Source organism: Sordaria macrospora, chromosome 5 (genome assembly GCF_033870435.1).
Source record: "Sordaria macrospora chromosome 5, complete sequence".
Classification (NCBI taxonomy): Eukaryota; Fungi; Ascomycota; class Sordariomycetes; order Sordariales; family Sordariaceae; genus Sordaria; species Sordaria macrospora.
The window spans coordinates 1046224-1059385 of NC_089375.1; the positions used below are offsets into that span (position 1 = coordinate 1046224).

At 51.0% G+C, this 13162-nt stretch overlaps 1 protein-coding gene across 1 annotated transcript; it reads left to right on the forward strand.

Annotated features, from left to right (window-relative positions):
- Positions 1-10684: 10684 nt before the first annotated feature.
- On the forward strand, positions 10685-13126 carry SMAC4_08865 (uncharacterized protein). The gene is made up of 5 exons (XM_003344076.3): positions 10685-11361; positions 11570-11761; positions 11832-11911; positions 12021-12469; positions 12528-13126. Exons 1-5 carry the CDS (start codon positions 11284-11286, stop codon positions 12560-12562), a joined length of 834 nt encoding a protein of 277 aa, XP_003344124.3. The 5' UTR covers positions 10685-11283; the 3' UTR covers positions 12563-13126.
- Positions 13127-13162: the final 36 nt, after the last annotated feature.

Here is a 13162-nt window from a genome sequence, read left to right on the forward strand (position 1 = left end):
ATCCGAGCGGGAAATAAAAGGTAGTGCAGCCTTATGCAGCATATACGCGTACTTCCTTCCTTCCTTCCCCTTGACCGCTAAGTCAAGTTCCATTCCAGACTGAAGATATCTGAGTTGGTGTTGATGTGACTGTGGCGTTGCCCATATTTTGCCTTCTTCAAGGTTATCATTGCATTGTTTCAAACTCCCTTTACCTGACCCCTTCCTTTTTCAGCATTGCTCGGGAAGCTTGTGCTGGTTAGGCACGGAAGATTGCCTTATGCGAATCCTCATACCGGCTCACCTGGCTCCCGTGAAGCTTGAGGTAAATGGTGCATCTATTTGCAGAGAGCCCGAACTGCAGGTAACGCGTGTGAAGAAGACAGAAATAAGACTGGTGCTGACCTAATGCCACTGTCAGTCTTTTATGCAAGGTATACACACACACACTGTCTTCATTTTTCAGGGTCCATCCACCATCCACAGTCTTCAGACTATCAGCGGAAGAGACGCACAAAGCAGGTCAATGACCCGAAGTGTTCGATATCCCTCCTGTCCAGTCAGAACTGAGAACTCGAGCAGCACGTCTTGGTCTTGACCAGCTGAGGCTTCTGCAACCTGCAGAGGTGGAGCTTGTGGCGACTCGCAGTTCGAGGTTTAGTGACCAGAAAGGCAATGAGTGGCTCAGAATGAACGCCGGATAATGAGGAGACAGGAGCTAGGTGTTGTGGGAACTCCTTGTCGCCGTTCTAGATAGACCGAGCTCCTGCCTGTTAGTCATAGATACCCCGTGGCTTCCTGGTCGTGATGGTCCAGACCAGCTGCTCATGGTGCCGAACTCCGGGTGAAAAACGTGATGCTCATTGGAAACTGGACGAAAGGCCTCCAGACTACTGAGCCTGGGCCCCAGCGTACAGGTCCACGTTTTTCTCTTCGCATTCAACAACTAGAGGCACAGTAAGCCGATGAGAGCCTTGAGCCGGTGTCCTATGAGCATTTCTGACCTCTGAAGTTCCAGAACCGCTCAAGATTTTGCCACGAGGACACGATGAAGGTGATTTTGTTCCGAAACATTGGAGCTCCCCATGAGTCTTTCGTGATCTGGGGGATGCAGGAATGAGATCAGATTACACGGAGCCGTGAGATGACTCTCCCAAGTTTCGATGGTCTTCGGAACTTAACTATGAATGCGATTAGCTGCGCTGTCTAGATCAGGACAGGGGCAAGAAGAAAAAAACGAATACGTTTGATTTACAGCATGGAATCAAGTTGTTGATGGATGCGAGCAACTTTGATGAGACACTCACCCAAATCTCACTCAGATTCTGCATGGATGAAACCAATATCTTCTGCAACATTCTTGCCTTCAGGGTCTCTCCGGATGATGAGTCGTAGACAGCAATTTTCTGCGTTGGTAACTCTGTTCTCGTCGAGTGTCGTCTTGACAGTTGCAGACCGCCTCGTCCGCCTCGCAAATCTCTGTACAGATTTGTCTGTCGAAACGGCACAGCAGCATATGCAGGAACGGTAATGTGGGAGCGGTACCACTCATTTGAAGGCTTCGTTTTTCTTCAGCTATTCCCATCATTTTGCTTTCTACCGCTCCAATACCAATTCGTGCTATTGTTGGTCATTCAAAGCCCATGCATTATCATGGTCTGGATCTGCATGTTCCTTGTTCATACAATGCGCCCCCTATGACTGTCATTGAGAAACATATCCACACGTTGACAATATCCAGTCGTTAGTATTCAGTCAAGTCCGTTGGCAGCCAACAGCAGAAGTAATGCAGCATGCATAAGAGCGGTCAAATAAGGTGTGTCATCCATGACAGCAGAATCGAGGATATTGGAATCCCAAATCGGGTTGGTCTTCAGCAAGCTGTACGTACCTGTTTCTCTCCCACTTGGACAATCCGAGACAGCGAATCAGACAGCTAGATGTAGTTCCGTCGTGATGAAACATTTCTCTGCGTGCAGTATGTCAGGAACGAGGTCGTAGTGGTTTCCAAGTCTCGTTTCTCGTGCCAGATGCGTTTTCTGTAAATAGGCGGTTTTGTCCAATATGCGTCTGCGATGCACCACAAAACTATGTGTACGTATTCACGGTAGTGCACTGTGGTTATTGCGTGGAAGGAGTGGAAGGATGCAACCCCAACCGGCACGCAATGTGACCCCGTGAGTCGCATCTTGGCACCGTGGTTTCTCTCAGGTCAAATAATGAGCGAAAATGGATGTATTGTGCTGTTGCGGTCCGCTTGCGGTTTGCGGGATTGCTGTTGGAGTTGGAGATGAAGTTGGAGGTTGGTTGCGCAATGCGATTGACCAATCATTCGATGATCCGAGGCACGACACCAATGGGCATTGGATGTTGGTCGTGCCCGTTCTCAACATAGGCAAAGCAGACCTGAGCTGTTGAAATGAGGAGCTCTTGGTGTAAAGTTCCTAGTCAGTCCATCTTCAGATACAGTTAGTCGTAACTCTGCCTTGGAACATGTTAGCCATCAAAATGAGGGTTCGTGGATTTGCCATGCGTGAACGCTTGGTCAATGTGTCGCAGGCAGGAAGTGGCCGTGCCCCGATGACATCAATGTGCCAACCTCAGATTGTGGATGTCTTGGTCTCGAAACCCATATGTTCGATATGTTGTTGAATATCAACGTGTACATGGCGAAGTTGATCGGTGGTACGGGCCGGCAGTTCCAGCGGGTGACGCCACATCCCATTACTACGGGACTCGTATGCCAACTAATCAGCTTGCATACCAATAGCTCGTTCGTAGAGGTATACAGTATGACCGTGTATTCCACATATAGAGTGACCTTGGCTGTGCAATATGACCAGAAACAGTTTGAGTTTTGCCAGAATCGCCGTCATATCCATCCTTCGCTGTGACAAAATAAGAAAAGGATGGCTTCAAAGTGCTGGAACTCCTCTAAAAATGCAGGGTACGTACTCACGTTTCAATACATACGTATGTGACGTGTGCGCGTGTGTGCGTGCCTTGCATCGCATTGCAGAATGGCCTAACGAGGCATGATCACGAACAGGCGGAAGAGACTGTCGAGATGGTCGGGGTGTTTCAGCGCAGTTTCAGGCCAATGAGGATACGTACCTGGACGCTATGGGACAATTGAGAGCTCTCCGATCCTGTTTATCACGAAGACGACGACATCAACAGGCGGGGTTAAACTCAGTTGGGAACTTTCCCCTGCAGCCCCTGCTAGCCAAGAATGGCCCCCTCCTCCACGTGCGGCCCCGTTGAAGACCTCACTGACCCCCAAGAAGGTAAACTGATGATCAATGCTAAAAGAAGATTAGGGAAAGGAAGGTGGTTAGAATGATGGCCGCTTTCGAGAACATGATGATATCCACACTAGAAGAGTCCCACCAAGGAGGATCCCATACCAAGTTCGGAGCTTGGCCTCGTTGAAGCCAACTTGCGTAGGCCCAATGAACCAGCTTGGATGGGCTAGCTTCTAGCTTGGAATATGTTTTCTGGCGAAGGGGGTGGCTGATTGAGGACAACATGTTCCGGGATCGTTTCGAGTTCATGAGAACATCAAGGTGGAGAGACATGCAGGAGCAGCAATAGTTTGAGGAGAAGATGAAGTGACGAGGTGCAGAAAGTGTGTGCAGAATGTTGAACAGCTTCAAGCTCACCTCGAAATCGGCAGTAGCATTTCCGGGAGGCAGATGGTATCTCCGGAGGGTAGTCCTGGATATGCTGAAGCTGCAAGATAGCTTGACCGGAGTCGCCAGGCTGCGCACCCGCACGGGAAATCGAACGAGTGCCGGCTGGGTCGATCAGCGAGACAGGCGTTCATCAGAACCTAACTTTGGAGAAGCAGGTTCAGTCAGGACCCATTTCTCGTTCCTTGCTGAGGTTGCCTCTTTGCAACCCACATCCTCCCGGGGAATGCGCGACCGCAAAAACGAGACTATCTCCAGATTGCGCGGCAGTTTGTGTGATGGGCTTCCTGAGGGCGATGACGACAAAGAGGCTGATGGTGCAATTCTAAATGGGTAAGGGAAGGTTTCCAGAGCGATAAGGCAAGAAGCGTTGATATTCGCTCTCCACACAGACATGGAGATGGTTGTCTGGTGGTTGTGTGTTCGCGTTGATGGAGGAGAGGGGGACAAATGGCTGGTCACCTGGGTTCTCTTCATGTGGACCCACCTGCCGCTAAGCACTTAGCATTTTTTTGTGGGGAGAGGGCCAGACCCCAGCTGCACGCACCCCTCAATTCATTTCTCCTCCAGTCGTTCATTCCTTCCACTGACAACCAATCGACGCGACCACACTTCGCCAGGAACTTGACAGTTCTCAACCCAGACTTCCAGAGCAACCAGTTCGTCTTCTTTCGACACCTCTCACGAGCTGCCACCTGGTCAAAGAGCCGACCGCCTCGCTTGACCGATAGAGCGTAAATGTATACAAGCCGTGCTCAACGAGACATCCTGTTCGGCGGTCAAGAAGTGACGAGAAGTGATCTCCGGTCACACAGTCAGCACCTAAAAAGTCTAAATCGACCACTTGATGACGACCTAGCTACCAGCTTCACCTTACCCTCCAGGGGCATATTCCAGTCGTTGTGCTACCTACCTTATTCAATTGACCATACCGATGATGAAGGATCGGCGGCGCCCGTTTCCAGTGTTCGAGAAGCGGCACTTGGACTTTCGTCGTCCGAATTGGGCTTCGGTGTTCGTTTGGCCCCTCGAGACGGGCTTAGAGCACGACAGACAAGTGACCGCGCGCAACCCCAAAGAGGTGCGATCACTGCATCGCAACGTATGCTCTAGTGCTACGTACTTGCCCGCCTGATCATAAAGGTCTGCCCCGTTGACTCCCACACTTTGCATCATCATCATCTCTGCATCGCATGCGACCAGCTTCCCGCTATTCCAGGCACTCGATAATCCTCTTCAGGAACCCCGGCACACCGGCACCGGCCCCACCGCACTACCGGTCCACGCGGGCGAACAAGGTAGCCATGGAAGAGTCTCTTGGTCCAATGGTTTCTTCTCGCCGCACACCATCACAACCCTAATGCGCACCCACTGTTCTCGACGACGACTTGTAGATTGGAGGTGAGCAGGTCAGCTTAAGATTGTGACACGGAGACATCTTGACCTATCTCATGAAACGTTGGGGACTCGCGGGTACACAAACACCCTGGACGGGAGACTGTCTGCGAAGAGGTTTCAGGTTTCTTTCGAGGCTGTGACGAATCGCAAGAGTTCACGCTGCCATTCATTCAGTAGCTAGAATCATTCTTCGCCTGGGCATCCCCGGTGCCAGCCAGCAACCCAGGTCACAGTCAGAACCATACTGGATATGGCTTCGAACAAAAGAACTTGGTCTCACACCGCCTCGAATCTTCAAAAGCAATACACAAGCGACGTGCAGAGACTTGACCGAGTCTGGTGAATGACCCGGCACTACGAGCCGCGTCTGCATCAAGGCTGCTAAGCTTCGTCTACTGTCCAGGCTCGCCAGCGGCTCATCACTGCGCCGGTCTCGATGCGAGATGAGCAGAGACGACAGATTCAGTCGATCCTTGAACCAAGCCAAAAACCATCAACTCAAATTGGCCAAGCAACCCTTACTACCAGATTAGGTAAGTCTTTCCAATACTTGAAAACCTCGCCCAAAGAGCCAGTGCTTCTCCCAGGCCCAGCTCCGGTTTCCCTTCTCTCCGCATTGGTCTGTCCGGCTCCGTCAGTCCGTCGTGCGTTCGGCATCCGGATCCACATGCCTTACCGGGCTTCCGTGGATCCTTCCGTGGATCCGTCCGTTGCGTCCAAATCCGGGGAAGACAGGGTCTTCATTTTGACAGATATACTCCACTTACTATGGTCCGATGCTGTCTTCAAAAGACATTGACACATGAAGAGCGTAAAGTCTGTGGAGATGAAAGCGAGATGGGATGACATGATGTTAACGCTGGTGAAAGAGATGTCGCTAACTAATCCCACACCAGTAAACTTGGCAACAACTTGCCAAGGTTGTCAGCAATGAAAAGTAGAGATCGATCTATACTGAAATTTATCCATTATTTCATATAATTATAATTTTCCATAACTACCGCTATTTCAATGGTCCGTGCACAAATCCGTGCCCCAGGCATTTAGAGCCTGCGGCGGCCTTCTGCTGCTAGATCTAGCGTCCTTTAATGCCCAAAATATGGGTTTTAGTAGGCAATCTTGAAAAAATAAAATTATTATTTCACATAATTACCGGTAATTATAGTAATTACCGCTAGTGAGATAATGAGAATGGACCACTAATGAAAACAACATCTCCGGTCTCCCTACGCCAATAGCCCAATGCGAGCTTTATGGTTTAGGTATTCAAGCTAAAATAAAGCAACACGAATGAAGCCATCCGTAACGGAAATACCGAGACAATGCTTCATTCAGGCGCAGTCTTTAGTCACTGTGCGCTATAAGCCTCATCACGACACTGGGGAAGGGATTCCACCCCTTTAATCCACTTCTGGTATTATGTCCGCTTCGAGGTATGTCACGACTTCTACTTGCGCTAGGTATATTCTTCCCTTCCGAAACTTACGTAATGACAGCTCGGAACTTGGCGAGAAGTGACCAGAAGGCCCAGGCATTGTTTCAGGGGTCGAAGGCAAGAGAAAAAAAAAGGAACAAAGTCGTTCTGCCTCTTCCGTGTTCCGAAGGAATTGCCGTTCGCGCCGACACCCTTTCGGTAAACCCCCCGAGACACTCGCGAACCGAACTCCGGCCGTGATTCCGACAAAGGTGGTATCGAGAGTCGCGACGTCGACAGACGGCGCCGGAACCACAACACCTGTTCTACCTATGCTGTGGCACATTCAACACCATATCATGTGTGCACATGTCTGCTCGACATATCATGTCGCATCCTACTATTGTGAAAACCGCGTGAGGGGTAAGATGATAAATTCTGCTTGATATTGATATCGCGACAGCAGGTAAGTACAGTAGAAACCCCTGAAATTGCATGTAATCCAGACCGGGAAATTCTATGCATTAACTAGCAGATATGCAGTTTCAGGACCCGGATTTCGGTGTGGACGGGGAATCACACAGCCAAAATTATATGCACTAAAGGCATATATGCAGTATCTAGAGTATGCAGTTTTGGGGGGTTCGACTGTATACCATGAAAGTCGCAAGGCTACCGTAGCACTCAAGGACCGTTGGAAAAGATGGCCAAAACGGAAGGTCGTTTGCTAGCAGGCAGGTATATCAGGACAGGCGCGACTTGGCCATCCACTCTCCGGAGATGATGGAAGCGCTTTGCGGAGCTTTGCGGACGAAAAAAACGCCGTGATCACTTCAACAGGTTTATATCACGAGGAGATAAGCATCGTGATTTCCGGCGAGTCGCATACGATACGGTGTCGATTGTGCGACGTGAAGACGGACAGACAGAGGACAGGAATGCAAGCGGGCCGTTGACGGAGCGGGAAGATTACTGCAACGGGATGGCTGACGGTGCGGGATTGGTCGGATGGCTGGAGTTTGTCTTGTTGGTTGAATCTGGTGCATTATCAAACAGGTCATTCCCAAAAGGTCGCGAATCTTACACTCCATCTGATAACACCAAGGGTGTACTAGGGATCCATGGTGATAGTAGATATCAGATTTGTATGTGAGGAACGGATTGAGAAACAAACAGAGGAGGTGTCAATGAACATTTTGAGCAACAGGTTATCTCGCCGTTGGCGTGGAAGGAACAATATTTAGTATAGAAGACCCTATCGCCCTTGCAATATTAGCAGGCCCCTTGTTTTATGATCATGGCCCCTTGCACACCGGTCGGTCTCACAGTCTCGACTCCCTTCTACGATTGGCTTGGCCGGCAGACTTGTTCCCGTTTAGGAAAGGATGGGTGTGGAGCGGGAAGGTGGGTCCCTCCATCGCTTCACATCGCTTCGACCTCTTGCACTTGCTGGGCTGTGTGGCTCCGGTCTGGCCCCTCCAAGTCCCCGTCTTCTCAGGGCACTCACTCCTTCTGTCATTCAGTGTTTTCGAGGTACCTCTGTACCCAGCTACACAATACCTTCGTTTCTTTTCGAGCTGCATCTCAAAATCTCCTCTCGGGATGTCTGACATCGTCATATCGTAATGCTGTTTGCTTCTGCTCAAGAGCCTTTCAAAAACTATGCCCGATTAATATCAAGTGCTAACTGAACTCCACTCATAACGATGCCTTCCAAATTTCCTGACTGTGTTCCTGACTGTGGACGTCCGCGGGAGTGCCGCGCCTTCCTGTGGATGCGATGTCAATCCGTCCACTTTCCGTGCTCCCAAGTTCAGCTGTCAGGCAGCGGAGTGGGTCTATTGCGGAGGGGTCCACTTGGACTCTTTCTGGTCGTCACCTCAACTTCTTCGTCTCCTTCACGATTGGAGCTATCGTCTAGCGCAATCCTTCGCGTTCCGACCACGACAACCTCCCAAGCTTCAACCAACTCGAGCGACCCAGCTTCTATTGCATCCGCTATCCCCAATCCGCCATAGATGGTGCACACATGATACCCAGCCGGTTGAAATGCTCCACTGTCGAGCCATGGGTCCCATGAGGACAGAGCCGACCAGGTTAGGGTTGGCAACGCAGGACGCTTCCACTTACAGTAAGTAGACAGGAAAAAGCAAAAGGCGAGCGGTACTGCGGCTTCGAGATCCCCAGGGCATCGCATGGAGGCCATCGCCAGGCCCTCTGCAAGGCTCTTCAGATTCGCTTCTCTCCGGAGATTACAAAGTGGACACATCCAGATATCAAGATGCCGCCAAAACAGCATCACCCAAGAAAGTTCACCTAACCCTACTGCGCTGGTCTAGACCCAAGACACCATCAACCCATCGCTTCATCCCTGGCTCTCGCTTTGTCTCGGTGGTTCGTCGGTTGCCTTGAGCTTCCGTCCAAGATTACCAAAGCAAGGGACTTGGATGTAAGTAGGTTAGACTTGACAAGTATGTCTCCAGATTCTATGCCAGATTCGTCCTCTACCTGGCCTACCGCTTACAGTTGCATAGGATTCTCACTACTACTACCCACATACTATGCAGTACATACTGTCCGCAAAGCAAGCTGCACTCGTGGGCTTCTGCCACCCACCTGCACTCGACCACCCCTACCGATACCCCTGTTTGACCACGTTCGGTAGTCGGCCCAGGTACCACGCCCCCTTGCTTTTGGCCGTTGCGAGAGACCGGCCTAAATAGTAAGGTCATGAGAGAAAAAAATGGTTAACCAAAACGGGACAGGCGAGACAATGGACATCTGCACCCCAGTGCTAGGCTCTCCTCGCCCAGGGTTGCTTGCTGCTGCAACATCGTCTTCGACCCCGTTACAAGCACCGCAACCCTCTTGACTCCCCCCTTTGATCCAGCAACGCTTCACATAAAGGGTCTCGTGGTGCCTTCTACCCACCGAGAAACCCGCTCGATCCGACTTGAGAGACCACCAACTTGTGCACATAGGCACATAATCGCAGCCGACGCACCAACATTCGCTCACTACCTACGGACCTCTACGCCTGCATTACAGACAGCTATCCACCACGTATATGCCAGACGCGCCAACTCGCATGACAGCTGCGCTCCTTACATCAACAAGAGACACTGAGAGTTTGGATATCAGATATCTGCGTTAATCCAGTAACGTGTGGGTCCAACGAAGTTTTGCGACGAGATATCCAGACACTCGGACTTTGTCATTCACAACCTACCACAACCATCTTGAACACATTGCGACCGTTCTCTCCATCAGTAGTGGTTACCGGATTTGGGAGGAATTTGGTGCCCGCCACTTCACAATTCCTAAACGACCACCACACGAGACTGGAAGCGAAGAACAAGCGCGTTCTTCAGCACACGGCTACGAACTTGGAAAAACTTGCTCGTTGCTTTGGGTAGAAGGAAGAAGCTGTTCTTCTGATACTTGATAAAGTCTTTAAGGGCTCGTTTTCGGTATAGAACCATATTTGAGGGTGAGTTGGAACGTCCGGAGGCTGGAAGATCCACACATTGGCATCCGAGTGTGTGCCTTGACTTTCGTGTTTCCTTACTGGAATATCGGACGCGATGGATCATAGGTCCAGATGAGTCGATCTGCTTGTGGTTCCTCGACTAACCATGTACCTTACCTTAGCTCTTGTGGCTTATCACCGGTGAACGTATCTCCACGGACGTCCTTTGACGGCTTCGTGTCCAGGGCACGGCCTTGTCAACGAGCACTTTGGTGAGTGAACGCGATTCAGTTATGTTTCTCCAAGTGGCTCTTCTTCCAACCATTTCCCCTCCATTTCCAAGACCCCAACCTCAACGGCGCCCTTCTGATCTACTGCATCATGCGGTCTTTGGGGCCATGTCGTCATTCTGATCTCGGGCGGAGAATCTGTGTCGACACGGACCCCTAGACTGGCATCGGGATGTCGGACATGCTGTAGCCGACTGGATGACTTATGTTGGATGTCTTCAATTACCTTTGTCCCAATCGCTGTAGTGCCTACGTATGGCACGTTGTGTCGTAGAAGGCCCAATTTTCTCTTCCGCACGTCAAAGCTCCCGGAGGTAGTTCGCCTTCCATCCACCACATTTATCATCACGCGTGGAGCTCGCCTGGGAACTGGAATGACTCGACCTTCATATCTTCTGATTCTGCAGTTTCTTCGTTCTAATACGCTGTTGCCTTATAGGTTGTTGATTTGATTTGAATATCGCCGCCTATCCGTCGTGATTTCAGGTCGGATCTTTCATTCGCTCAAGAGAACACGAGAGGAACCTACCAAATAACCGGAACATACGACAACTGGTGTTGAATTCATCCTCACGTCCAGCAAGCTATATATTCCGGCACACACGGCCTTTTGCTCAGATCGCCTTCTTTCTCTTCCCACTGAGCCAGGCCTCAGACAACTTTGGCAACTCGCCATAACCACGCACTTGTGGCCCGCCCACCGGAGCAGAGCGCCGCCGCACACACACACAACATCGCAGACAGTTCCAGGTTATCCGGAGTTTCTGCTTCAAGCTCCCTATCACTCATCATTTTGCTGTCTTCCCATCCGGGTTGATCCCTTCACATCTTCTCCCCCGCTCTTTACCTCCTACAACCAGATCCTCTTCCGGTCCATCAGGGGAGGCAAATCAATCCACGAGGACAACCCCCTTATAAGACCAAGTTCCAAGGTGCACGACCATCGTCCGCCCGCAAACTTTGTGCTTTGATCTTTCCGTCCAGGAGCACAAACGACCAAAGGAGCAACGACCCGAAGCGCAAAGGCAGTTTCACTTTTGTATGGAACTCTTTCAAATCATGGCTGAAGATCCAGAGAGGCCTCGTCCGTTTTTGTGTGATTGGCAGGGTTGCGGCAAGGTTAGTTACTGAGTACCCCCTTCTGAAGCTTCTTTGCACAGGCCGTCCATCCGTTTGATCGCTTGTTCGTCCGTCTGTTGCACGAGACCATGGCTCGTGATAGCTTCTCTTATGTGATCTTCAATCGGTGCCTTTGGTGCTGCATCAGGCCCTGTGGAAAGAGGTTGATCATGGAGCTTTGCTGACATATCCTCGTTGTTCCATCTAGCGCTTCAACAGAAAGTCCGATCTCCAAAGACACCACCGCATCCACACAAACGAACGGCCATACGGATGCAACTGGCAAGACTGTGGAAAGCGGTTTATCCAGCGCAGTGCCCTCACTGTACATCTTCGAACGCACACCGGCGAGAAGCCTCATCAATGCGAAGTTCCTGAATGCAGGAAGCCATTTGCCGACGTAAGTTGAATTGGTTGCTCGACACTCGAAATCGGAAATCGATCAACCGCTAACATCTCATGTTATACAGTCCTCGAGTTTGGCAAGACACCGCCGTATTCATAGGGGAGAGAAGCCGTACCGTTGCCAAGATGTTGGCTGTAACAAAGCGTAAGTGTTTCTCGCGACTCCAAGCACACAGTTCCTTGATGATCCACCGTCCCTTCCCATGTCGCCCCCCCATCTGCGGCACTAACCGCCATTTTAACAGTTTCTGCAGAAAAACGACCAGAGACAAGCATCATTCCAACTCCCATAGGGGTGGTATCAATCGCTCGATGACCCCCAGACAGCAACTGCACCCTACCTTCAGCTCTGAGTTCGATCAGTTCCACATGTCGGCACCGCCCGACCTTACGGCCAGCACCGAAAGCAGCCCGGCTGATAGCACTGCCTACTCGCCAGCTGCTTTGGAAGGTGACTGGTCCAACCAAAGTTTCAACAACTATACGCACCTGCCAAACCTGCAGGAAGCGTCGCTCGCCCTTCAGAACCAGATTAGGTCGCAGCAGATCCCACAACTCATGCCCTATATGCCATCGAGGGTTATGCCTTCCTACTCTGCGCCTCCCTCAAACATGATGACCCAGCAGATGCCGCAGCAGGGGAACTTTAGCAGTTACTCGCCTTCGCCTGTTGAGTCTACTCAACAACAGCCATGGGGAACAGGTCTCCACCAGCGCCAGTACCACCAGCGTGTGTTGACCTCCAACGATTCCGCCCCCAGGATGTTCTCGCCCTATCCGGCTCCCCCCAACATGATGCCCGGCCAGAACGACTTCAATAGCCAATACCCGCCCCCTCAACAGCAGCAATCATGGGGCATGCCTCAGAATCAGGGTCAACAGGAGCAGCGCCAGTACTCACTGCCTGCCCCGTCGCAGCCAATGACGCCGGTACCTGTTTCTGCCGGTACTGGAAACATCCAACCAATGCAGCCGATGCCAGGCCACATCTATGGGGCGAGGCTCGTCGGAGATGACCTCAGCGATCATTTCTTCAAGGTCGAGACGAGTGCTGATGATAACAATCCGGGAATGACGCTGCCGGATGCGAGGTTTGCTGGCTTGTAAACATCGCGGTCGGTTGGTTCATCGACCGGTGGACGCGGATTACGATGTCCTTTTCTCTTTTTCTTGGCTTTCGGAGTTAGTCTGTACAGGGGTTTTTCCTCTTCCTTCCTTTCCTCATTTGATCATTTGGGTATGGGATTTGGTGGGGTCTTTTGCATATGAGATACCTGATGTTTCAACACACACACACATACGCACACACACTTGTTTGCATAAGGGCAGCCCTGGGAAGGAGTGTTCTTTTTTGGTTGTTTGGTCGTTTTTGGCTTGGTGGTCGCTTGGTGCGTGA